At 55.1% G+C, this 26392-nt stretch overlaps 1 protein-coding gene across 5 annotated transcripts in view; it reads left to right on the top strand.

Annotated features, from left to right (window-relative positions):
- NF2 (NF2, moesin-ezrin-radixin like (MERLIN) tumor suppressor) overlaps positions 1 to 22276 on the top strand; it is a 47079-nt gene extending 24803 nt beyond the window's left edge. Inside the window, exons 11-17 of one of the 5 annotated variants that reach the window (XM_084217097.1) lie at positions 2577 to 2699; positions 3071 to 3288; positions 3914 to 4019; positions 9013 to 9143; positions 11356 to 11515; positions 13174 to 13233; positions 20633 to 22276. In XM_084217097.1, the coding sequence (XP_084073223.1) occupies positions 2577 to 2699; positions 3071 to 3288; positions 3914 to 4019; positions 9013 to 9143; positions 11356 to 11515; positions 13174 to 13209 (774 nt within the window). In that variant the 3' untranslated portion in view covers positions 13210 to 13233; positions 20633 to 22276. The remainder of the gene's footprint in view (positions 1 to 2576; positions 2700 to 3070; positions 3289 to 3913; positions 4020 to 9012; positions 9144 to 11355; positions 11516 to 13173; positions 13234 to 20632) is intronic. The other 4 variants (XM_084217098.1, XM_084217096.1, XM_084217095.1 and 1 more) reach the window with 4 other exon arrangements.
- Positions 22277 to 26392: the final 4116 nt, after the last annotated feature.

The following is a 26392-nucleotide window of genomic DNA, read 5'->3' as shown; positions in this document are numbered from 1 at the left end:
GCCCTGCGTGTCTGCTGTGCGTGGCAGGCCGTGTGTTGGAACAGTTGATAAATCAGGGGCTGTGAAGAGGAGCTGTGCTCTGCTGTAGCTCTTTGGCTCATTTCTAATTGCAGGGTGATGGAATGCACAGGCTGTGCAGCCTGGAATGCTAATTCCACGCTGGCCTCTCTCCGTGCCGCGGGTCAGCCCGGGCGGCCGGCACGGCGCGGCGGAGGCAGCGGCGTGGAGCCCACGAGCAGAGATCAGCAAATTGAATTGTATGAATCATTGTTTTCTGCTCGTAGACCTTTTCTACTCACTGAAACCCACACAGCTAATCTGAGCACTGGTGCTCGGAATATAAATGGCCCTTTGGCAGGGAAGCCACTAGAGAGAAGGAGAAGCCAGAGCAGTCACTGCACCCAGCAGGGGCTTGTGCTCATGGGTCTGAGCGTGGCCACAGAGGTGCTTGTGTGGGGTGGAGCTGCTCAGCTGGCCTGGAAATGGGACATGGCTTGTCCTTCAGGAACCTCTCTCAATCCTTGTGTGCTGCTGAGGTGCTCAGCTGGGCTGAAGGTAGGACATGGCTTGTTCTTCAGGCACCTCTTGGTGTTTGTGTGGCGCTGAGGTGCTCAGCCAGCCTGGAAATGGGATGTGTCTCGTCCTTCATGTACCTCTCAAGGTGCTTGTGTGATGCTGAGGTGCTCAGCTGGGCTGGAGGTGGGATGTGACTTGTCCTTCAGACACCTCCTGAGGCAGTTTTCCTTCAGGTAGCTCGTGGAGTGGCAGGAGAGGTCTGGACTTGAGTAACTACAAGCTCCACTGGGCAAGAGGGACTTTGTGCTTCCCACAGGGTTTCCTCTGGTCAATAAGGAGTTGGCACTATAGAACCATTGAAAAGCACTCTGAGGCCTCCAACCATCAACCCTTTACCACTGTGTTAGTGGAGCAGAAGGTCCTTGGAAGGAGCAGCACATTGTCCAAGTGCTGACAGCCTCAGGGATGGATGGTCAGGCATTGGAATGGGCTGCCCAGGGAATTGATGAAGTCACTATCCCTGGAAGAGTTCAGAAGTGCATGTGGCACTCAAGGATATGGTTTTGTGGAGTACACAGTGGTGCTGTGTGGTGTTGGGCTTGGGCTTAGAGGGCTTTTCCAGCCTGAACAATTCCACGAATCTTTTAAGTTTTACAATGTGTGAGTTTTTGATGTGTTTGGATAACACCACACCCAAGATCCTGTACTTGTTTGGCTGCTGGAAGAGGTGAGGGCTCTGGGAAGGAGCAGCAGCTTATGGCTCCATGTGAGCTCCCAAATCCAGAGCACTTGGGCTCCATGGGAAAGGTCAGGCTCCTGTGTGGGCTGGCTGCCCTGTCCTGAGCGAGCCACTGTGCTGTCTGCCCTGCTCCCTGCTCCCTCCCCAGCATCCACAGTTGTTAACTGGTTTCAAATAGTCCTTTTAGATCAGGAATTCTTGTTAATGGGAGTCCTGAGCGGGATGCAGATAATAATGATAATTAATGAGGGGAACCTTTAATGGAAGGAAGCAGAACGGTTGGAACAGTGGGCGTCCCGCTTTCAGAGCACAGCTGGTGTCCAAGGAGTAGAGAAATGTGGCTTGTCTCACTTCCTTCCCTTATTAAACCCAGCAGGTCTCCTGTCCTGGCTGCAGCGTGGATATTTATAATGCCCCATCCCTGTGGGGCTGGAGGGATTAAACTCAGTGTGTTAATTAGCCCAATGGCTCCCTTGGGCTCTTGGCTAGTAAAGAGGCAGTCCCTGGGCACAACAGCTCTCCCAGCATCTTCTGGGAAGAGCTGGCAGGTCCTGGTGGCTTGGATCTTCTCCTGGAGAAGCATTGCTGTACCCTGCAAACAGAGAGAGTTTGTTTTATCCAGGAATTGCCAGAGATGGTTGCACTCTGTGTGACCTCCCTCTGAACAAATGGAAGTGAAGGTTCCAGGATGCTGGGTTGGATATCTGATAAAGAGGAGCAGCTATCCTTGTCCTTCAGCCTCCTGCCATGTGCTTTGGTGTTTGGGAGATGCCCTCAGACTGTCCTTAAGCTCAGCCCTGCTGTAAGAAACTTCAGAGAGTTAAACTGGAGATCTTGAGACCCACTTGTCCTGGTCTGGCCTGTGACTCAGCCTAGGAGGGCACTGTCTGGGGACATTGTCACCTGCAGGCAGCTCCTGTGGCCATGCTGTGAGCGACAGCCTGAGCAGAGGATGGGAATTGTCTCAGGACTGACACTTTTCAGGGGAGCATCAAACAGGCTGCCCAGGGCAGTGGTGGAATCACCATCCCCGAGAGGGTTAAAAGAACATGTGGATGTGACACTTGGGGACATGGCTTAGGGGTGGCCTTGCCTGTGCCGGGAGAGCAGTTGGACTTGATGATCTTGGAGGTCTTTTCCAACCTCAGTGATCCCATGATTCTGTTCTTTGGTCAGGTCATCCCAGTCCAGGGACATTCCCATTGTCACTAAGCAGAGAGGAGGCAGCAGTGCTCTGACCTCACCTGTGACTCTTTCTCATCCATGGAAAACCTTCCTCATGTGTGTTTTTCTCTCACTTTCCCCAATCCCTTTTTCCCAGATGGAACGACAGTGCCTGGCACGAGAGAAGCAAATGAGAGAAGAGGCTGAGAGGACCAGGGATGAGCTGGAGAGGAGGCTGATGCAGCTGAAAGAGGAGGCAACCATGGCCAACGAGGCTCTGGTAGGTCCCTGGGAGGCCATTTCCCGAGCACTGCAGCTGCTCCTCACTCTTTCCACTGCGGAAGCGTTTTTGGAAGTGCTCTATGACTGCCCTAAGACTGCTCCCAAACTGCTGCCAGTGGCCAGTGAGCAGCAGGCTGGATGGAGCTATTTCATCCTGCTGGGCTGCTTGGGAGGAGCAAAAGAGGATGATTTGGGACAGAGCCTGGGCACATCCCAGCCTCGGCGGCAGACGGCTGCAGGCTTTCACGGAAGGGAGGGATTCTATGGAGCGTGTCGGAGCCGGCAGCTCGGGGCCCTGCTCCGGGGGCTGTGGGCACATTTGGGGAGACATTGGCTGTGCTTAATGGCTTCGTATCCTGGAATTGTCAGATGAGGTCGGAGGAGACGGCGGATCTGCTGGCGGAGAAGGCGCAGATCACGGAGGAGGAGGCCAAACTCCTGGCTCAGAAGGCGGCCGAGGCCGAGCAGGAGATGCAGCGCATCAAGGCCACGGCCATCCGCACCGAGGAGGAGAAGAGGCTGATGGAGCAGAAGGTGCTGGAGGCAGAGATGCTGGCACTGAAAATGGCTGAGGAGTCGGAGAGGAGGTCAGAGGGTACAACCTTGCAGCTGCTTCTGCTTTGCTTCCCACTCCCTTCAAGTTATCCCTCTGAGTTATCCTCCCTCAGCTTCCCACGGGTGTCCAACAGCAAATGGCTCTTTGGCCCAGATGGTTTCCCTCTCCAAAAGCCAGCTCTGCTTTTGGATACTTTCTGCAACCCTCCCCTGCATTCCCCAAAGTATTCAACAATGTTAATAACACTTGGGAGTTGTTCTTCCTCTGGATGGTAGTTCTACATTCCCTTTTCTCTCCTTACTCCTTCACTTATCTCTCAGTTGTTCAGTTCTCCTTTCCAGCTGTGAGGTCTGTTCCAGTTTAGCTTTGAACAGAGACTTTGCTCCTTGTTAAAACTGGTGTTTCCATCCTCCTGATACCCAAGCCCAGGTCCCACGGTGAATGTGGCAGTGAGCAAGTAAAAGATCAGCCTTGTTTCCTTCCAGCTGATTACTCCTCTCTGTGTAAGAGCCTGCTGGGTGTCAGCCCTTCTGCTCGGATGAACTCAGCCCTTCTCTGTCTCTTCTTGCCTATTCCACACTGTGATCCTGCTTCTCCATCCTCTTGTTGCTCCTGGCTGCAGTCTGACATTTGCTGTTTGCTGTTGGTCCTTGCAGGGCAAAGGAGGCTGATCAGCTCAAGCAGGACCTGCAGGAGGCTCGTGAGTCGGAGCGCAGAGCGAAGCAGAAGCTCTTGGAGATCACCAGCAAGTCTTCCTACACAGTAAGAGAGATCTGTGTTGTAATTCCCAGTTCCCTGCCCTCCTGTGTAGCCTGGAGGAGCCTCCTTCTCCATCCCAGTCGTGGAGGGGGCTGAGCTGTCTCTTTGCTGCTCAGAAATCCTGAGCAGTGCTTGCCCTTTTCATCCCTGCATCTCATCCAGCAGAACCTCGCTATGCTCTTTTTTTTTTCCCACCCACCCCTTGCTACGAGAGCAAAGGAGCTGCTGGTGAAATTAAAGCAGCAAATTTTAAACCAATTTAGCAGCCGTGTCAGAGCCACTTTGCCAGCACGTGTGGAGTGCACCAGCTTAGCCATAACCTTTAAAATAGGGTTAAATATGCTCTTATTCTTGTTAGGTGGGATAAACACTGTTCAGAACATGTGAATTCATTCTCTGGACATAAACTGGACCTTCATCTGCTGGAAAAAAAACTTACTTGAAGGGAGATTATTCCATAATTGTCCATTAAGAGGATTTCACACCTTCCTCTGAAGCATCTGGTCCTGGTTCCTGCTGGGCACTAAAACGCCAGACTAGATGACCAGAGCTCTGACTTGTCTGGCAGTTCTTTTCCTCTGCTTCCCTAATTGTGCCTGCAAACCCCATCAGGTGCCTCCAGCCCTGCAGCTCACACCTGTTCCTTTCTGGCCTGGGGTAGGGAAACAGGAATAGGCTTCAGGAATAGGCATCAGGAGTAGGCTTGATGTGGGAGTTATGGACAGGCCAGCACTGAGGTTTGAATTTGTACCTGCAGGCTCCTTCCCCCTTTGTCTGGAAACTTTATAGGAGCAGATTAAAGAGGGGTTGAGATGGAGCAACTTTTCATCCCAATTCCCAGGAGTTCACTGCAAGAATATTTGGAAGCTGTTAAAAATAACAGCGATGGAAAATAATCAGGTGCTCTCAGCTCTGGGACACTCAGTCAAGTGAGTGCTGGAAAAAGCCCAGCTTTGGAGTGCTCCTTCTTTTACAAGTCACTTGAATTCTGGGATGCACCAGCTCCTAAATTCTGGCTTTGACTTGTGCACAGGGAGACACTTGTCCTCATTGGAACTGTGCTGCCTGGCTACAGCAGGCAGTGTGGAATTTGGGCAGCTCTTGCCCACCATGTTCCCTTGTATTGTCATGTCCATCCATAGTGAAACCGGCTCGAAGCCCTTGTGCTGAAATCCCTGCACAGGGGAGCAGCTGGGTGGCTCTGCTCTCTGTTCCTGTGGAATTAAAACCTCATTAGGGGAATGTTGTGGGATTGCAAGGAGCTCAGCTCCACCCCTCCAGCTGCATCTGCCTGGAGGCAGAGCTGCCGCTTCCAGACACATGGGGCTGTGTCCTCTGCCTTCCCTAAAGAGCTCTGGCCTTCCAGACACAGCTGCCAGTGCCTGCTGGGAAGGGAAATGCTTTTTTCCTCCCTGTTTTGGTGGCAGGGTCCCTTCATGCAGCTGCTGCTCCTCCTGCCCCTCTCCCTGCCCTGGGATGAGGGCTGTGCTGCACAGACTCTTTGACTGTTGTTTCCAAGGTCAGGAGGAGGCTGGTGTGCCCAGCATGTCCATATCCAGGTGAAAACACCTTGCTGAGGTCTTTCATCCTCTGTTATGCTTCCCTGGATTGCCAGTACATGGGAGGACCCTGTTTTGAAAGCTGGTTTTGGGAGACTTGAGTTCCTCAGCTCTGATGAACGGTGCAGGATTCCAACTTTTCTCTTCCTGAACGGGGCTGTAACATTGGGCTTGTTCTTTTCCATGGTCCCACACTTGTGCTGTCAGTCCCCTGCCACTGGGAACTCAGCAGGACTTCACAAGAGCAAGAGAGGGAGGGATTGGATGGATGTAGAATCATTTAGGTTGGAAAAAACCCTTCAGAGATGGAGTCAAATCCCTGACCTAACTATGCTGCAGAAAAGGCTAAAGAAACAGATAAATATATATATATTTTTCAACTTTCCAATCTCCAATCCTGGTTCTTTAAAGCTTGTTTCAGTGTCTTTTTAGTCCTTGAAGCCCAGGCTGCTTTTATGATGTCACTGGTAGGTGATGCATGAGAAGTGAGATGTGGCTGTGAGTCTCAGGGCTTGGAGAACGACTCATTCCTTACGGACTTGGCCACAAATCTCTGCCTCCCTCAGTGCCCTTCAGGTGCCAGCTAAAGGCAATCACCTCCTCTCTGATCCTGTGGGAGCTGTGAGTGGCTGCTTTGGGCTTGCCCAAAATAAAGGCAGTGGCAGCACCAGGAGTAGCTTTGCCTGCAGGGGAACCCTCTTGACCTGCTCTGTGCTCCCTCTGGATCCTGCGTGTCTCTCTGTATTCCAGAGGGATCCAAGGGATGATGCTGCCAGCGTGCTGCTTGCCTCTTAACAGCAGGAAACTGCTCTAGTGCAGGAACAGGGCTTTGCAGTTTGTTCCAGGTCAGGAAACACATATGGAAAAAGCTCCCTGCCCCTTTTATCACCCCATGGCCCTGGATTAGAAATAACAGCACCTGCTGAAAGAGCTGCCCAGGATTGTTGCTAATGGCAGGGAATCTGCAACAGGAATTCTGTCCCTCTGCCCTGCTCAGGTGACACCCCACCTGCAGAGCTGCCTCCACATCCAGGGTCCCAGCACAGGAGGGACCTGGAGCTGCTGGAGAGAGTCCAGATGAGGCTACAGAGGTGCTCCAAGGGCTGGAGCCAGGCTGGGAGAGCTGGGGATGCTCACCTGGAGAGGAGAAGGCTCCAGGGACACCTCAGAGCCCCTTGCAGGGCCTGAAGGGGCTCCAGGAGAGCTGGAGAGGGACTGGGGACAAGGGCTGGAGGGACAGGACACAGGGAATGGCTCCCACTGCCAGAGGGCAGGGATGGATGGGAGATTGGGCAGGAATTTCTGGCTGTGAGGGTGGGGAGACCCTGGCACAGGGTGCCCAGAGCAGCTGTGGCTGCCCCTGGATCCCTGGAAATGTCCAAGGCCGGATTGGACAGGGCTTGGAGCAGCCTGGGATGTGGAAGGTGTCCCTGGCTGTGGCAGGGGTGGAACAGGATGAGCCTTAAGGTCCCTTCACACCCAAACCATTCCATGCTTCTGTTAAATGCTTTGTTCCAGATATCAATCCTGTGTCTTTGAGAGCCCTGAACCTGCTCACTCTTTGCTTTTTCCATATTTTTCCTCACTTCTGCTGCTCTCTGACTTCTCCAATTTTTTCCTTGCTCCATGGCAGAGCAGTGCCGAGGGAAGAGAAGGAAGTAGTGGCTGTAGCAACCCTGATGAATTGGCTCGGGCCTTAATGGCTGCAGCAACTGAAATTCCTGCTCAACTGTTACTGCTGCTGTTGGGAGTTTTTAAAAACAAAAACCAACAAAGCTTGTACTGAAAAAAAACCAAGCTAAAGGTTGTTTGAAGGCCAGTGGGCTGGCTTGGATGCTCCTGGCTCCCCTGCGCTGCAGGGATGGGAGAACCTCACGTGGGAAGGGCTTTGGGAACGCCTGTGTGCCTTACAGGGAAGGGACTTGAATGTCAATGGGATGCAAGTATTTAAATCAGTTAAGTGCTTTGGCAGACCTGTCCCCTTTCCTTCGAGACTGGAATTTAGGTACTGAGCTGTCCCTTCCAGCGCCTGCTCCAGAATTAATGTGGCTTTGCTCCGTGTTTGCAGCAAAGGGGGAGGAAGGAGTTGGGTTTCCTCATCATGTGGGTCTTAACTCACCTGGAAGGCTCCAGCCAGGCCAAGTGCAGTTTGAGGCACCCCCTTGTTTATGTTTGTATGAGGTGTTTGTGTTCCAGCTTTGCTGCTCGATGAAATGTTGTCCCTCTCAGATTTGTCCGAGCTGGGAACGAGCCCTGGCTGTTTGTGAATTCCAGGCTGGTGGTGAGGGAAGAGGCAGGTTATTGTGCAGAGTAAATCTGTCACCCCAGTGCTTGCAGGTCTTGCTGAAGAGGAGCTAACTGAAAACAGTGCTTGGAGTATCCCAAATAGGAGAAATGAGGGAAACAAAGAGCCAATGGAAGCTCAAACTCTCGTTTGTTAGAGCAGGTACCCAGCAGTGCCATTCCAGGTTTAGGCACACTGTTTTCCTTGCAGGAATCCCTTAAAGCAAGAGGGAGCATCCAGGAGGGAGGTGGGGAATCTTTGGGATGCCAGGCTGGATTTCTCATACCCCAGAGCAGGGCTGAGCAGGCTGGCAGCAGTTGTGACTCAGCCCCATCTGATGCTGCTGTGCCCTGTTTGCCACCTCATCCAGCGTGCTGCAGGAGCAGAGCCATGACTCCAGCAGGCTTTTCCTCTCCTCCTAATGAGCCCATTTGTTAGAGGTGTGACAGATTTTTTGACTGAGAGGAAGAAGGGTCATTTTTTAGGAGAAGATAAAATCTGAGGGCCTGGCAGTGTGTGTCACTGGGGGATAGCAAAGCATTTCGCAGGAGGAAGAAAGTCCCAAATCCTTGCTCAGGTGTTCCAGGAGTAATTTGCTGTGTTATCTCCGTTTCCAGCTGAATCTAGAAGTGGTTTCTAAACCTTTGGAGCTGTAAATTACTGAGGAGATAAAAATGTGTCGGTGCATCTCCATGGACCTTGCTGGAATGGCATCCTTGGGGTCACATTGGTCTTTGCTCAGGCTTTAGGGAGCTGTGGAGTGCAGGACTCTGCTGTCACACAGGGTCTTACATTGTCCCCACTCACAGCTTGAACTTTATAAACCTGACTGAATGTTTAAAAGCAGACAGATGACTCCCAAGAGGCAGCAGTGACACAGCAGTGATAAAGCCTTGATTTCACCAAGTTTTGTCAATAGATTTTGAAGGAAGGTGGTGTTTTTTCTCCTCTTTTAGGACTGCAAAGAATCCTGGAGGAGGAATGTCTTTGAACTGAGGAACAAACTGGGAATGGAGTAAGGGGATGTCCAGGCTGATCTTGTGCTCAGGACTCTGGGCTCAAGTGTTGCTCTGATTTTACATCAGCGTTGCAGAACATTGGCTGTAGTGACCCTTGTGTGGCCCAGAGTGATTAATTTGTGCTCTCTCTTCAGCAGTCCATGAACTCGAGTACCACAGCACTGCCCACTGACCTGCCAAGCTACAACCTCATCAGTGAGAGCCTCTCCTTCGACTTCAAGGATACAGACATGAAGAGGCTGTCCATGGAAATCGAGAAGGAGAAGTATGTGGCACACATCCAATCCAGGCTGGGCTGGGATTTGTGCTGGACATGAGCCAGGTGTGGCCAGGAAGGTCAAAGACACCTGGGCTGTGCCAGCCCTGGGGTGGCAGCAGGAGCAGGGCAGTGCCCGTCCCCTGAGCTGGCACTGCTGGGGCACCTCCAGTGCTGGGGCAGCTCTGGGAGCCTCCTGACAGGAGAGACCTGGAGGGGCTGGAGCGTGTCCAGGGCAGGAAGCTGGAGCCCCAGGAGAGGCTGAGGGAGCTGGGAAGGGGCTCAGCCTGGAGCAAAGGAGGCTCAGGGGGGACCTTGTGGCTCTGCACAGCTCCTGACAGGAGGGGACAGCCGGGGGGGTCGGGCTGTGCTCCAGGGAACAGGGACAGGAGGAGAGGGAACGGCCTCAGGCTGGGCCAGGGCAGGCTCAGGGGGGATTTTGGGACAATTTCTTCCTGGAAACAGCTGCCCAGCCCAGGCACAGCTGCCCAGGGCAGTGCTGGAGTCCCCATCCCTGGAAGGATGTAAAGGCCATGTGGATGTGGCACTTGGTGACAAGGGACAGTTGTGGCCTTGGTAGTGCTGGGGAATGGTTGGACTTGGTAACCTCAGAGGGCTTTTCCAACCTGAACAGTTCTGGGCTGGTCCTGGCTGAGCCTTTCCCTGGTGGGGACCTGCGTGTCACTGACCTGTCCCTCACAGGTGAGCTCAGGGCCCTGCTCCAGGCAGTTCCTCTCCATGTGGGAATCCTGGCTCCTGCTCAGGCTGGAATTGTCCACGGTGGTGGAAAGAGTTAACAGCAGGCTGAGTGCTGGAGGCCTGACCTTGAGGCTTTGCAGGTGTCCAGGGAATGTGATAGCTGGGGTGTGTTAAGGTCCTGCACTAGGGCTTTAACCCCTTTTCCTTGGCATTTGTGTCACGTTCCTGGATAAAAAGTGTTCGCCAGCAAGTTTGGATGTGATTATGAGCTTTGATCTTGTGTTTTCCTGAGGGTGTAAGTGTAGCCTTCGAAATTACCAATTGAGCAGAAATCAAAGCAGATCAGATTTTAATCTCTGTAGTAATGATGTGCTTTGTTCATCGATTGGGTCGTAGATCAAAGCCACGATGGCTCTGTCATCCTTCTCCGGCCAAAACTTCCTGAGGCTGCACTGACCCCCCTGGATCCCAGAGGCTGCTTTGTTTTGCCTCTGCTCAGTGCCCTTTCCTGTGTATGAAATCACAGACCTAGAGACAGGAGATTAAGAACTTCTAAAAACTTTTCCCAAAGCCAGAAGGAAAAAGATAGAAGCTGAAAATAACAGGATAATTCCTGGTTCTCTGTACCCAGGTTGCTATCTAGGTCATCCTGCTCTCCTGAGCAGGGAGAGCTGCCTCTGCCAAATGCTGAAAGCAATAGGATGCTTTTCCTGTCTTCTCTGGGGCTGTTCTCTTTCCTCGGGGGCTGGGATAAACCTCTTCACAAATTTTGGCACTGGAAAGGGTTCCTGTTACCCTGCTGGCCCTCTGACCTGGCTCAGGGAGTTACTCACAGGTAGAAAACTCACAGAGTGATTTTTCCAGTTGATTTTTCATTGTGGAAGGCAGTTCAGGAGGAATCCTGGGAATGGCTGGCTTTGGGGTTGCTTTTTCCCTTTCTTGCTTTTTTTTTTGGGGGGGAGACTTTCTCTCTGCCAGGGGTGCTCTGTGTCCACAAGATACCTGATATTTTGGGGACAGCACTTGCTCCCACACAGTTTATGAGCTAAATCCCTCTAAAACACGACAAATCACTACATCAGGGTCCTTCCTCATAGAAAGATTTGTGGATTTGGGTTGTGGAGCAGGTTTGGGAAGGGGTGTAGGGGTGTAGAGCTCTCCTGAGTAGCTGCTTAAACCACTGTGTGGTGTAAACCTCTGTCAGCTTCATTTGCAAATAGGGAGACTTAAAAATACCACCCAGATTGGGTTTAATTTTGTATAATAATAATAATAATATAACTTACACTTTTATTGCTGGGTTGGCTGTCTGGGTACCCTTTAATAAGGAACAAATAATTGCTCTGAGTAGCTCACTGTGTGCTGTAAACTGATATTATCGGTTCCACAGGCTAAAAATAATGAAGAAAAGCTGTTTCTGTTATAGTTCTGTTATAATTCTGTTATAATTCTGTTATCAGGTGTCACATCAGCAGGTGCAGCTGGTCAGTGCTAACCCAGGGCTGTTCTCTGTGTGTGTTAGGGTGGAGTACATGGAAAGGAGCAAGCACCTGCAGGAGCAGCTCAACGAGCTGAAGACAGAAATCGAGGCACTGAAGCTCAAGGAGAGAGAGACAGCTCTGGATATTTTGCACAACGAGAACTCCAGCCGGGGCAACAGCAAGCACAACACTATTAAAAAGGTATCAGAAGGCTTCAGTTTGAATCCCCCCTGATGAAACTCTTTAAAAAGAACCCTAAAATCATCCTGCTTTTGATAATAAAATTGTTGGATCTAGGCTTTCTTCCCCAGCTGCTTAGCTTTGACTGGAGAATTCCAGCTTCTGGTCCTGGTGTCCTGACCCAGCCTGGTCTCTCCAGTGCTGTGGGAGGGGATGTGAGGGTCTCCAGGGCTGATGGTCTTTCAGAACCTTAAAAGCTGTACAAGGATGTTGTTGGAAGGGCTCTACATCCCCAGTGAACAGGAGAAGCCCTCCCTGCCTATTGCAGCTGTTCCCTATGAGCACTGAGCTTGTCTGGTGAATAATGAGGGCAGAAAGGCTTCTGGCTTAGGAGCTCTCAGTGGAAAAAGCCAAAAGCTCTTCCTCTCTTTTAATCTCTCTAGAGAAACCTGTAGTGCAGCTTCAGTCACTAACAGCAAAGCCTTTGCTGGCAGGGGGTGTGAGACCTCTGCTCCCTGGAGCCACCTGCCCCCTGCAGTGGGGCTGACATGAGGAACTTCAGCCAAAAATTGAGGCTGCCTGGATCTGCCGACCCAGGGGTCACCTGAAAGCTTACAGCAAAACCCCTTCTTTATTCTTCTACATCCCGTCTTTTTCCTTTGCCTAAGTGCTGGGCTCTGTAACGAGGGGCTGGAGGCACACCCATGATGGATTTGGATGGTGATGGTCGGCCCCACTCCCCTGCAAAGGCTTTTTTTCCCTGCAAAGGCTTTTCCTGGCTGGCTTTCTGCTGGCAGCTGTCCTCGGGAAGGATTCAGAAATCCATACGGCACGGGATGCAGGCCGTGGTAACAACTGCAGGCTGGAAAAACAAATGCTACTCTCTTTACTACTCCCAGCCAGAAGTTATGTCTGAAAGGATTTGGAAATATCAGTTCTTGCTGACTTTCGTGGCTGGGAGTTTGTGATCACTGAATTGGGGCAGGAAAATGAATCTAGCCGGGCTCACTCGCCAGTTTCCCCGTGCTGGCCTGGAGCTATTCAGGTTCCTGTCACACTAGAGCAGAGAAAATAAAAATCTTCACAACCCCTTTTGTCATTGTAGAATCTGGAGGCGTTTCTGCTCCCAGTAGGTTTTGGAAGGATTTGTCTCTGTGTTCCAAGTCCTTGGTTTAAACAAAAACTGCTAAATTTTCACTTCTGACAGAGAGGAGTTCATAGAGAGCTGATGGTCCCATTTGTCTCCCTTAAAGAGGGTGGCTGGGCCATCATTACCGTGTCTGTCGGGGCTTGTCACTTTGCCTGCCTTTGAAGATGGAGTCTTGTCCTGTCCCCTCCCTTCCGGAGGGAGCAGGGGCTGCCCGGCTGCTGCATCTCAGCACAGAGCAAAGGTTCCCAAATAATAGACTATTAGTGGAGACATCAGAGGGAAATGACAGCCTGCTCTGCCCAGAGAGGTCAGCAGGGCTTTTGCCTTCGCAGTGGTGAAGGCAAGGAAACACAGGGCACTGGGAATGGGATATCAGTCCAGCAACACTTCAATGGCACCAACCCTCTGCCTCACCTGGAAGCTGCTGGTTGCTCCAGGCAAGCCCTAAGATCCCACAGATCATCTGCCCTTGTATCACACACGGGGATTATTATTATTACTTGTTGTTCATTTTATTTTGCTGGTTTAGCCTCAAGCCCAGGGCAGAAGACCTATCTGCATTTGAGAATTCCAAGTAGGTTATTCCAAGGTACTCTGCGTGGGGGTGCTGGGATCTGGCTGTGGCACTAACCCGTGCATGAGCTTGCCTGCGCTCCAGCGGGACCGGCTGCCCGAGGTCACCCGTCCAGCCCGGCTCTCCCTCCCTCAGGAGCACTCCCAGCCTCTCTGCATTTGTTCCTACACCTGATCCTCCGTGCTGGGAAGCTTCTTTCTTGGCAGAAGTTGTGTTGGCAACCTCAGAGGGGGAGTTCAGGTAGAGGCACTTAAATAATTCAGCACGCCTGTTTTTGCACCGGTGCTTGGGAATCTATTGGAGGTGCAGGGCAGCCTTTGAAGATTCCTTTAATGAAGTAAACCAGCACCTTCCCCCCTTGTTTGTTGCAGAAAGAAATTCAGGATGTAAAAAAAAACACCCCAAACAAACAGCCAAACCCAATAATCTCTGCTGCCAACACTGTCAAAACGGGCTAAAAATGCACAGCTCCGTCTGGGAGCCGAGCAGCACGAGGATGCTCTGCCTGTTGGAGAAGCATCCCAGAAAGGTAAAGCAGAGAATTGAGGACAACTGGTGTCTGCAGGTGGCTCTGTGCCAGGGCAAGGTCACCAGCTCACCTGGGGACAGGAGTTGTCCTTCTCCCTGCACTGCCTCTCCCTGTCCCTCACCTCCTCCTGCCCAGGGAGTCCTGCTCCCTTAATGCCACATCTCTTATTCCTGGAGCCTGCTTTCCTCCAAGGATTTGCCCTCAGTCTGCACACCGTATGTGTTGAGCATCCACTCCCTCCTTCAGGAGGATGAGTTTGGGGAAGCTTTCCTGCTCTGCCCTGGGGCAAAGTTCTCGCACAGCCACAGGGTTTTGGAAACTTGGAGTCAGGGAAGTACTGAGATACCACACTCATGGGTGGCAGAGCAGATGGGAAATGCTTTTGGAAAAGATAGAGCAATTCCCCAGCACCTCTGGAGCTCGGGAGCAGAGGCAGGAGGTTGTTTTACTCAGGAGAACTCAACATGAGGCTGTGCTTTTCTTCGCTGCACCAGCCATTCCAGGGGCTGTAAATCCCTGGAGTCTGGGGTTTGTGCCAGCTCTGGGGAGCTGCAGGTGTTCCCCAAAACAGGCTGTTCTCATTGTTAAACAGTTCAATGAGGAAGAGGCTAAAAGGGTGACCCTGCAGGTCTGGGCCACCTTGAGGGAGGTGTTGGATATCTCCAGACAGAATGGCTGTCGATGAAATGCATTATCCCATCCCACCTGGCTTGAAGAGCTCCATGGCAGGTAAATTTGGGGTGAAATCCACTTGTGGTCACAGCACAAGGCGAAATGAAGCCCTGACAGTCTGTGGGAAGACTCTTCCAGCAGCTGGGAGAGCTGCAGTGCCCAGGAGGAGCCCCCATAATTAAAGCATCTGCACAGTGAGCGCTGCAGTGTGACCTCTGGGGTTTGGTGCCTGCCTTTGAAGGCGCCTGCTAAGTTTTTCATGTTTAATTACGTGGTTAACATGCTAATCCCTTTTTATGAGCTCTGTGGGCACAGCACAGACACCTCATCTGGAAGCTGCTCTCCCTTCTCCGTAGCTCCCTGCCGTGGGCTGGTGCTGTGGCTCCAGCTGGCTCCGATTCAGGAGGGTTTGTCACTTAGTCTGTGGTAAAGGGTGAAAAACCCACTTCTTCCTCATCTCCTCCGCTGCAGGAAAGCTCCCAGGACAGGCTGCTAAAACACAATCAGGTCTTTGATTCCAGTTGCTTTCTTCTTGCACAGTCATGCTTATTTACTGGGATTTAAGCCCTTTGAAGTATCCAGGCAAGGAGCAAATCTCCACGCCTGTTCCCAGACAAGCAGCTTTGTCGTTGAGCCTCTGGTCCTTCCACAGGCAGCCTTAGCCTCTCCTGCCAGGCTCTCACGTGGCTGACAGCAGCTTCTCCAGGGCTTGAGCTCAATCCCAGGGGATCGCTTTTGGGGCCCACAGGGATCCTGCTGGCTCCTTCCCTGGCTCTGATCCTGGACATAGTGAGTGTTGTCCTTGGCTTGGATAATGGTCATTGTGGGGATACTTTGAGATGCGAGCTTGGGGTGTTCAGGCTGGAGAAGGCTCCAGGGAGACCTTAGAGCCCTCCCAGTGCCTAAAGGAGAGCTGGAGAGGGACTAGGGACAAGGGCTGGAGGGACAGGACACAGGGAATGGCTCCCACTGCCAGAGGGCAGGGATGGATGGGATATTAGCAAGGAATTGTTCCCTGGCAGGGTGGGCAGGCCCTGGCAGAGGGTGCCCAGAGCAGCTGTGGCTGCCCCTGGATCCCTGGATGTGTCCAAGGCCAGGCTGGACACTGGGGCTTGGAGCAGCCTGGGACAGTGGAAGGTGTCCCTGCCCATAGCAGGGGATAGGACTGGATGAGTTTTAAGATCCCCTTTGGATTTAGCCAATGATGCTTCCCAGCTGGAAGCACAGAAGGGTGAGTGGGGCAGAGCCAGAGGGACTTCTGCAGCTTTGCCTTCCCTCCTGCTACCTTTGGGATAGGCTGTGGTGTGTCCTTGTGAGGACACTGGTGGCTGATGATGGCACTGCTGCCTGAGTGTCTCATCATGCAGACAGGATGTGCCACCCCCAAATGTCACGAGGCTCCTTCATCATCTGGACAGGTGGAAGGATTTTGGGAGGCTGGCACTGGGGCAGATGCTTTCTCTATTTTCCACCTGCACCAGGTGAGCAGTGTGCTAGGCATCCCTGAAACATGTCCCTTGGGGACTTCACAATTCCTATGGTGTCCCTTTCACCTCCTGGGGAGTCTCTTCCTCATCTCTCTCCTTCTGGAACTGCAGATTCCCTGGAATAGGTCTGTTCTGCCCTAGTAGTTTATTGGGAGAAGGAGGATGTGCCCCTTTCAGAGAGAAGGGACCAGCACAAGGAATGCTCTGGGCAGGACAAAAGGAGGGAGCCTGGGTGGGACAGAGCAGGTTGAGCTGCCATCCTTCCCTGTGGATGTTGGGACAGGGATGAGGTGCTCCTCAGTCTCCTGCAGGGCTGGATAACCCAATCCCAGCTGGAAAGGGAAGGCAGAACAGGCACACCACCAGCAGGGGACTTGCCAGGAGCAGCAGCACCAGTGTTTCCCATTTCCTTGAGAGCTGTGAAGTTGGAAAAGCTGCGTGAGGCTGCCAGCTTCTCACTCAGCCTGGCACCTGGCTGGGGTGCAGGTGGGAGCCAGGAGACACCCAGTGGGCAGAGCAGCTCTGGGAACACATTTTCCTAGTGTAGAAGGAGACAAGAGGCTCATCCCACGTGGATCTTGCCCACACACCCCCACGTGTGACAGACCACATCCCTTCCAGGTTCGTTTTCTTCCCGCTTCTCCTTGGAGCTGGGAAGTGAAACTCCCAGGCAGTTAAACTGGGACACGGCAGCCTCTTTTCCTTGTTTACAAGGAGCAAGAGGAAAGTAGGAAACGTCAGGCCTATCAGCTATTTCTGTGGCAGCCTTTGAAAAGCGTTTCCTTCACATGGAGCGTCATCTTCTCCTTTCAAATGGGCTCATCAAAGCGTCGGGGGCTGGGGGACAGTTGTGCTCGGGAGAGAATAAACGGCAGCGTGGGAGGGAGAGAGGAGCAGGGAGGGAAATGGGAAGAATCACGGGAAAATAGGCTTTGGGTTCAAAAGTAACACAGTGGGAATTGAGAGGTCCACCTGGCTGGTGGGACTGGGGAGTGGGCAGGGATGGAGAAAAGCACCAGGGCAGTGAGTGAGAAATGAAGAGGATTTAGTGTGTGGGGCGCTGGGTGGTGATTAGCAAGGACTGTAGATCTTCCCAGCAGCAGGAAAGCATCTTGGCATCACGCAGGGTGAGGGTTGCACAGGTCCCCCTCTCCTCCATCCTGGCCATACTGCAGGGTAAACAAGGAAACAGCAAGAAAATGAGACATCTTAAACCTCTCCCTGCTGGGGCAGGTTGGTGTGAGTTGCAGCCCCTCCCTGTTGCATGGGGATGGCCCCACTCTGGGGGCTCACAGGAGCCTTGGGGCGTTCCCCTGGATTGGGTTTGCCCAGCCTCAGCACGGCTGTGCCTGCAGCTACTGGGTTACCTGCTCCAAACCGCCTGTGCCTGCCAGGCACTCATTGGGTTGCTTTGCTTTGTTTGTGTTCCCTAAATAAAATCAGTCCGGCAGCCCTGGGAAGCAGCAGGCTCAGAGGAGCCCCAGTGCAGGAATGCAGGGAGCAGGACTCTTCCCTCTCTTCCCTTCCTGAGATCTTGATTCATTTTGAGCTCAGGCCGCTTAATTGCGCTGCCTCTCTCTCCCTCTAAATTTTCCTTGATGGCTCTGGTAGAGCGTCGGGAGCCCACCCTCCCTCCTGCAGGAAGGAGATTATCATAATACTGCTTGTAAATCAATTTTTTTTTCCTTTTCTCCGCACTGACGAGGATGTAACTCCCTCTTAATCACCCTGCACAGCGTTACGCTACGGGGAGGGATATTTATTTCTCCTCGCCTGGCCAGAAGGGGATGCGGAGACTGCAGAGAGATTTTGGAGGTGTTGAAGGCTTTCCCCCCAACACATGATGGAGAGGCCAGCACAGGGTGGTGCTCTCCCCTTTGCTTTCACATCCCAGTGTAGAAAAGAAAGGAAAAGCAGTTGAGGGAGTGGGATTTCCCTGCAGAGAGCTCCCTGTGCCCACCGGCTGCTGCTGCCCCCGAGGCACCCGCTGGGATGAGTCAGGATGGCCCCGGAGCTCCCCCCAGCTCTCCTCACCTTCCCCAGTGCATCCCTCAGGACTGGTCTGTGTGGTGCTCCCAGTGGGAGCAAGGATAGCCCTGCCTGTGCTCCACAGTGAGGCAAACAACAACAAAAGAAGGGAAAAGGGCTGGGGAGAGTTTTCCCCCCTGGCACTGGCAGTGGAGAGTCAGGGTGCAGTGAAGAGCAGCCCTGATTTCCTCTGGGGTGGTTCTGGAGCCTGGCTGCAGTGGAATGTGAGGAGGCAGCTGCCTGGAGCTGCCAGGCAGGCCGATCCTGGTCCTGGTCCTCATTGGAAGAGACCTTAAAACCTGTCCTGTCCCACCCCTGCCATGGGCAGGGACACCTTCCACTGTCCCAGGCTGCTCCCAGCCCCATCCAGCCTGGCCTTGGGCACTGCCAGGGATCCAGGGGCAGCCACAGCTGCTCTGGGCACCCTGTGCCAGGGCCTGCCCACCCTCCCAGGGTGGAATCCCTGTGGTGTTTGCCTTTCAGGTGGCAAAATCTGGTCAGTGCTGGGAGACAGTGACCCACAGTCTTGGGAAGTCTGTGCTCACTCCTCTCCATGGGATCCCATCTCCTCGAGACCTGCCTTTGCTCTGACTCCCTGTATGGCTGCTCTTCTTGTGCCTCAGATTCCCTAGATAGGTTAAAAATCTGATAGGTTCAAACTGAGCCTCTCTAGGAGCCTTTGGATGTTGTGGATGAAGGCATCCAGCGAAGGATGCATCTCTCCCTTCTCCCTGTGCCTGTGCTGGATGCTCTGGAGCTCTGCCTCTGCCTGCTTCCCAAACCTCCGGCCTGAGACAAGCACAGCTTTGGGCTCAGGCTGCCCTCGAGGTACCCCAGGACCCCCAAAACACGTGGAGGGTTCATGGAGAGCTGTGTGTAGCTACAGGCAGAGAGCCAGGCTGGAAACAGTGGGATTGCTTGGTAAGCCTGAGGGAAGCATCCTCCCTGTGCTCCATCACCTGCAGCCTTGCCAGGGTGATCCTGCAGGGAATTCCCCTTGCTGTGCTGGGAAGGAGGGAGCTCCTGTGGGCTGGCAGGGGTGGCAGGCTCTGGTTCCCCAGCCAGGCTGCAGAAGGGATGGATTTGGAGGCACAGCCTTGGGAAGGAGATGGATGGCAGGTAGATAATGGAATCATGGAATTGTTTGCGTTGGGAAGGTCCTTCAAGCTCATCTCATTGCACTCCCTGCCATGGGCAGGGACAACTTCCACTGTCCCAGGCTGCTCCAAGCACCTTCCAGCCTGGCCTTGGGCACTGCCAGGGATCCAGGGGCAGCCCCAGCTGCTCTGGGCACCCTGTGCCAGGGCCTGCCCACCCTCCCAGGGAACAATTCCTTCCCCATACCCCATCTATCCCTGCCCTCTGGCAGTGGGAAGCCATTCCCCCTTACCCTGTTGCTCCAGGCCTTGTCCCAAGTCCTTATCCAGCTGTTTTGGACCTCTTTAGGCCCTGGAACACTTCCAGGGATGGGCCTCCTGTCAGATGGCCCCAGCAGTGCGTCTGGCAGCAGCCTGGGGCTCTCTGCTCCTTTTTTTCCCCCTCTCCTGCCTTAGAGAGGAAAAACACTGCCTGTATCACACAGAATCCCTGTCCCACCTCACCCACCTTCCAGCCAGCTCTGGAGGGGATGCTGGAGCAGCCAGGGGGATGCTGAGGAGGAGGAGAGCCAGCCCTGGCCCGGAAGCTGCTGCCAAGAAAGATTATTAAGCCCCTGTAGAAATTTCCTCTGCAATACAGATTTTTTTCCGACTGGCATTAGAGCTGAGAGGGAATTACTGAGGAAAAGCCATGGGAGAGAGGCAGGGAGGGGGGCAAAGCGCCTGACTGCTCCATTGAGGGGCTTAATTCACTGTGAGGTGATCCCAGGGTTCCTGTTTCAGCAAAACTGGCATTCCTGGGAAGGCACCGTGCTTAATCCAGCTGAAACAGAGCCCTGGCAATTAGCCCATGCTTTGGCAAACTCCTGGTGATCCAGCAGCTGCTGGAAGGTGGCACTTCTGCTGCTGCACTCCACTGGGTGGTTGGCTGTAAGTCCTGGGATTTCTTCCCTGCCACTGAGGATTTCTTTTCTCTTCTTTGGCCCCTTAGCAGGTGGGCTCAGGCTGCTCCGTGGGGTGTTGTTTGTGGGATGGCTGTGGAAGGGTTTCCAAGGGTTTCTGAGTCCTGCAGAGCCTGCAAGGACAGTCCTGGCAGTGAGGGCTCTCCTGCTCTGTCCTGTGGCAGGATGGATGGAGTGGGGTTGGGATGAGATCCCAGGGTGGCTGCATGGATCACACGTGGTGGGATGGGTTGGATGTGAGCACGGAGAGGATGGGCCCTGTTTGGTGACAGAGGGGACGTGTGTCCGGTGGCTGTTGGAATTGTGGGTTCTCCCTCAGCTCACTGGGGTGTTTCTCCTCCAGCTTCCCAAGATCCCAAGGTCCTCCTTGTCAGGGGCCCCAGGACCACCTCCTTGGATCCAGTCTCCCATGTATTCCATTCCTGGAAGCCTCAGTCATGCCAGTGACCTCGATGGAGTCTCTGTCCCCGCTTTCCCTCGGGCTGTGCTTGCTGTGGTGGGGGCTGCACGACCCCCGGCTTCCGCAACCCCCGGGCTTCCACATTCCCTGGTCCTTTCAGAGGGATACAGGCAGCAGCTCCTCCTGGGAGCCCTGTGGGAGGTTGGGGTGCCCCCTGATCCCACTCTGCTCTCTTCCAGCTCACCCTACAGAGCACCAAGTCCCGTGTGGCCTTCTTCGAGGAGCTCTAGGAAACAACTGCTCGGCACCGCTGCTGCTGCCCAGCCGGAGCCCTCCCGAGGGATCCCCCGGGGCCGCCGGCTGCTCCAGCCTCTGCACACCCACGGACTCGGGGCCGGCTGCCCACGGACTGTGTGATGTTCTCTAGCTTAGCAGCCGTTCATCCTTCTCCTGACACTTTGTTTTCCTGGGTTTTCCAGCTTTTTTTTTTCCTTATTTTTCTAGCATTGCTTCCAGGCTCGGCCCTCCAGGCTTTTCCCTGGAGCCGGGGTCGGGGCTGTGGCCGTGCCTTCCCACCCTGGCAGCCAGCAGAGGAGTGTGCCCGAGGGTCTCCCTGGCAGGGGTTGTCCCCCCTCTGGGTTGCCTTCTCCTGGGCTCTGGAGCTCGGTGTGGCAGCCCGGAGCCCCTGGTGCCGGTCTGGAATTGCACGGGCCGGCCCTGGAGCCCCTGCCCGCTCCCGGAGCCCCGCGCAGTGCCGGGAGCTCCATTAGGATCCCGAGCATGTTCCAGTGGAGTGCTGTAAATCAGGAGCGCCGCTCTGGCTCTCCCAGCGCCCGCTGGGGTGGGAGAGGAGCAGGGAGCGGGAGGACAGGGACCTGGGGCTGGGGGGATCCTGGGCTGCTTCCCTGGGGAGAGGAGATGGGAGGAAGGGCTCCTCACCCTCCTCCTCCTCCTCCTTGATGGGAACAGGGAGCGGGAGAACAGCTAGTGCCAACCAAATGAAACCTTACTGTTCCTGCAAACTGTGACAAACCCGGGCAGCTTCAGGCTGGAGGGATCCAGGGGCTCCGGGCTGGGCTCTCCCTGGGTCCCGGGACATGCCGGCCCCTCGGAGCCCCCGGGAATGCCGCTGTCCCGGGCTGGGCCCGGGGCTGCCTGCTCCTGCCTGTCCCATCGCGGGTGCCTTTGCTCTGACCCCCCCGCGGGGGGAACAGGGACGCCTTGATCTTCCCTTCCTGTCTCCGTCCCAGATCCTGTGCCCCTCCCGGGTGGAATTCTTTTCCAGCTGCGTTTACCCCCCAGCAGAGCCGGTGCTGCCCCGGGGATCCCTCACATCCCCTCAGGACCCCCAGTTCCTCCATCCCACAGCCTCACCTGACCCACAGCCCCACCGGAGGCTCAGCCCGGGGCTAAGCATGGAGTAAACCCCATCCCATCGCTGTTTATTTAAACCCTGGGATCGATTCCCCGCACGTGGCTGCAGCTCGGATGGCTGTGGCCTGGCACAGCCGCTTTCCCATTCCCTGGACTGTTGTACTCCGAAGGAATAACTGTTTTCTCCTGTTTTAATAAAAATTCACAGCACTAGGAGGGGAGCTGAGGCTTTTTTGCTTTTTTTTTTTTTTTTCTTTGGGAAAAGCTGCTCGGAGCCCGGCTGCCGCAGTTAGCGGTGCCGGGATTAATGGGAGGCGCAGCTGCAGTGCCGGGATCCCTCCGGGGCTCCCGCGGGACCGGGAGGGCTCCAGGGTCCCGCTGCCCCCGCTCCCTCGGCGCTCTTTGCATCCCTCCCAGAGGGAAGAGGTGTTTGGGGTGCCCAGAGGGGCTGAGCCCGGTGTTTGCCATCCCTGATGCTTCCTGATCCCGTCCTGCCTGGAATAAATAAAGGATGTGCTGCATTGACCTCAATTTTCTAATTAATCACGGATGAAACCGGCCCAGCCCAGCGAGCCCCGACCCCCGGGGCTGTTCCCGGCCCCGCCGGGATCGGCGATGGATGCGCTTTTCATCCGCCCTCCGGCAGCAAAATCCCGGGAGATTCACGGAGCTTCTCACCAGAGCTCGTCCCCGCGGGTGGGCTGGGGGATTTTATCCGGTTTTTGTTGTTTTAAGCAGGGCTGAGGGGGTGGGATGGGGTTTCTTTTGGCAGAGGGATGCCGGTGGGATACCCACAGGAATTTTGGGGAGGCTGAAGGCAGCCAGTGAGGGATGTGGAAGGTGACCTGGTTTCCCACGTGGCCTCCAGTGACAGGAATTCAACTGGTGTGTCACCTGCACCACCTGCAACCTGAAATTAATCCAGAGAAGCTTCACCCAGCACAGGGCAGGGGGATAAACTGGGAATGCAGGGGATGGATGGGATGGGATGGGATGGGATGGGATGGGATGGGATGGGATGGGATGGGATGGGATGGGATGGGATGGGATGGGATGGGATGGGATGGGATGGGATGGGATGGGATGGGATGGATGCACTGAGGATGCATCAGGTGAAGCCAGGGATGAATCCAGCACGGATCCCCCTCTGGCTTGGGGGTCCCTGTTTCTCCAGGGGCTCTGCACAAAGCCCTGCACACTCCCAGCCCTGCACACTCCCAGCCCTGCACACTCCCAGCCCTGCACTCTCAGAGTTTTGCACACCCCCAGTGCTGCCCCTCCCACTCCCGGCCCGGTGCCATCCCCTGCCCGCCCTCCCTGGCACATCCCAGACCGTTTCTCTCCTGTCAAAGGAAGTTTCACCCTGATTTTTTCCCTTTTTAGCAAACTGAACTCAACAGGAGCTGCGGGTGTGGGTTGGTGTGAGCTGCCTTTGCTCAAGGCAAAGAAACCATCAAAAAGCCTTTGCCAGGTCCCTCTCCCGGCCCCTTCCCCAGCCATGGGTTCCTGAGGAAGGAAATTTGGGATCCGGCCAATCCCAGGCAGCACTGAGTGCTTTGGGCTCCCAAAGTCTCCTCAACTCACATTGTTGCGCTTCCAAACCATTAAATACTCTAAAAATTAGAATTAAATGTTGAAAGCTGGGCATGAAAGGGACAGAGAGGACACAGGGTGACCTGTGGGTGGCACCCTGGAGGGGCATCAGGGTGATGGTTCAGAGCCCACCCAGAACGTGCACAGCTGGGCCAGCAACTCCTTCAGGAAAGGAGCTGAGAATGGGCAGAAGGGATGGATGGGGAAACTGAGGCAGGGATGGCTCTGGCCTGGCTGTGCAGCCCAGGGGCTGCTGGTGTGGCCTCCCCACACCCATGGGCTGCTGCTCCATCCCCCAGTCCCCCTGCATCCCGGGGTGCTGCCTGGCCCTGGGTGCCTTAAGGGACAAGGGAGGGGTCACTGTGGGGACAGGGGGACACTGGCAAAGCCCCAGGCAGGGCTGGGGGGCTCCTGCACGTGGTGGGGGTGTGCATGAGGGAAGGGAGTGGGCATGAGGGCACAGTGTGGCACCGTGGCACCTGGCCATGGGCCACCACCAGGGCAGGCTGGAGCTGGAGGGAGCAGGGCGCCCCACAGCCACAGGTGGCTCTGCAGGGTCACCCTCTGCCCACCCACATCCCTGTGGGAACTGGGGGAGCAGCCCATGGGACACCCCACCCCTGCCCATAGGCACCCCGGTGTGCTCAGGGCACCCAGAGCTCTGGACAGCTGAAGAGGTAAAACGCTGTTCCCAGGGGTCACAGCCAGCTGGATCCTGCTCTTTTCCTGAGGACATGGGGACCTCATTCCCCCTCGGATTCCAGCTGCCAGCCTGGCATTGTCCCTGCCATCCCCATCCATCCATCCATCCATCCATCCATCCATCCATCCATCCATCCATCCATCCATCATCCATACATCATCCATACATCATCCATCCATCCATCCATCCATCCATCCATCCATCCATCCCTCCATCCACCCATCCATCCATCCATCCATCCACCCATCCATCCATCCATCCATCCATCCATCCATCCATCCATCCATCCATCCATCCATTCCCACTCTGAGGGCAGGCACACTCCGCCGGCTGTGCCCCTCCACCTTTGAGTTCCAGGGAGTGAAAACAGGGAGGGAAATGAATTTAAGAGGGAGAGGGGAGGGCAGAGGCGGCAGTGACGGGCCGGGCCCCCGGGCCGGGTTCCTCCGGGATTTTCTGGGCGGGGACGCCGCAGCTGCCGAGGCGGAGCCCCCGGCTGGGACCGGAGCTGCGCGCTCGGCCCGGGAGGTGCTGGAATACGGGGATGGTGTGGAATCAAATGGATGCGGAGCTGCCCCGGCTGCCAGCGAGCAGAGGGTGAATCCCTGGAGCCGAGTGTGGGGTTTTGGGCGAGGTGTGATGGGTGTTGGATCGTGGTGGGCTGCAGGACCAGGCAGGGGCTGCCATCCTTGCCCTGAGGTCAGATCTGGAGCAGGAATGCTGGAGTCCCACTGCCATCACCTTCTGCTCGGCCACAGGGACACTGGGCATTGTCCCAGCCCTGCAGGGATGTGCCTGCTGCCCCTTTCTGGCCATCCTGGCACTGGGTAGTGCCAGGCCCTGGAATTTTGGCACCAGGCACCACCAGATTTCAGCATCCAGGCACTGGGCACCACAGGGTTCTGGCATCACAGGGCACCCCACTGCAACAGGTCACAGCCTCCTGGAGAGATGTAGCTGATGTTGCCCTGCACCAGCAGCGGGATGGGAGCAGAGCCAGGCCCGGTGTCCCGGAGGCAAAACTCCCTTCAGGAGCCGCCGCCCTTCCTTCTGAAAACTCCACATCCCTCCCTGTGCTCCGGCACTCCTCCCTGGGCAGGCTGTGCGCTCCACCACAGTGATTCTGATGCTGTAAGTGAGCTTGAGGGTCTTTGACTGAGATCTCTGCGAGTTGTTTCTTGCTCCATCTCCTGGCAGGAGCAAGCGGAGTCACCGCTGCCCTCAGCATCCTGGGCTGCATCCCCTCGGAGGGGTGCTAAGAGCAGGCTCGTCTCGATTCTTGCCATTTTTCCATAAAGAAAAATTCCCCCTAAGCAGAATTCTTGCCTCCTCCCCTGGCAGGGCTATTTTCCCCCCTTCAGAACCCAAATTCAGCAGAGCTCTCCAAGCTTTTCCCATTCCCCCTTCCCTCCCCCTCCCGCAGCCCGGTGTTTCCCCGTTACGGGTGGGATTCGCTCCCAGGTGTGGGAGGAGGCTCCTGACCCCTCCCCAGGGGCTTTCTCCGCTGCCCTTCCCGGGTTTCCAGCGGGCGCTGGGAGCTGGCAGCCGGGGCTGGGATAACCTTGTGGCTCGGAACATTGCAGCCATCCCTCTTCTCCCATCAAGCGTTCATTTAGGAAACATTTCACTAAATACCCACCTGACAGCACGGCCACGGGAGATTGATGCCTCCAGCGCCTCCGAGGGCTCGGTGCCAGTGACTTTAAAATGTCACAACGACACCCCCGGGGCGCTCACGTCCCCTCCCGGTGCCCGGGGGAGCGATGGGAGTGTCCGGAGGGCGCTGTGGTGCCAATCCCCATCCCAGCCCCCTCAGGCTGCCAGGAGGTCCCTGGGGTTGTCCTGAGGGATTTGAGAGCACCCAGCACAGGTTTGTACCATCCCCAGCCATAAAGTTTCCTCATCCCTGACAGCTTTCCCATGGCTTTGGGACATCCCCATCCCAACTCCGATTCCATCCCCATCCTATCTCCATCCACATCCCATCCCTCCCCTCCCCACTCCTGTGAGGGATCCCTATCCCATCCTTATCCCCATTTCACCCCATCCCATTTCCAACCTGTCCCCATCCTCATCCCACCTCTCTATCCCTGTCCCTGTCATCCCCATCCTGATCCTCATCTTATGCCCATCCTCATCCCCATCTCACTCCATTCCATCCCTATCCCTATCTCTATCCCATCCCAATCCTCATCCTCCTCCCATTCTCCTCTTCATCTTCATCCCATCCCCTTCCCCATCCCCATCCCCATCCCCATCCCCATCCCCATCCCCATCCCCATCTCATCCCATCCTATCCCACTTCATTCCCAGCCCATTCCAATCTTCA

This window comes from Fringilla coelebs (genome assembly GCF_963513975.1).
Source record: "Fringilla coelebs genome assembly, chromosome: 17".
In the NCBI taxonomy this organism is placed as follows: domain Eukaryota; kingdom Metazoa; phylum Chordata; class Aves; order Passeriformes; family Fringillidae; genus Fringilla; species Fringilla coelebs.
This window is presented reverse-complemented; position numbering and strand designations above follow the sequence as displayed.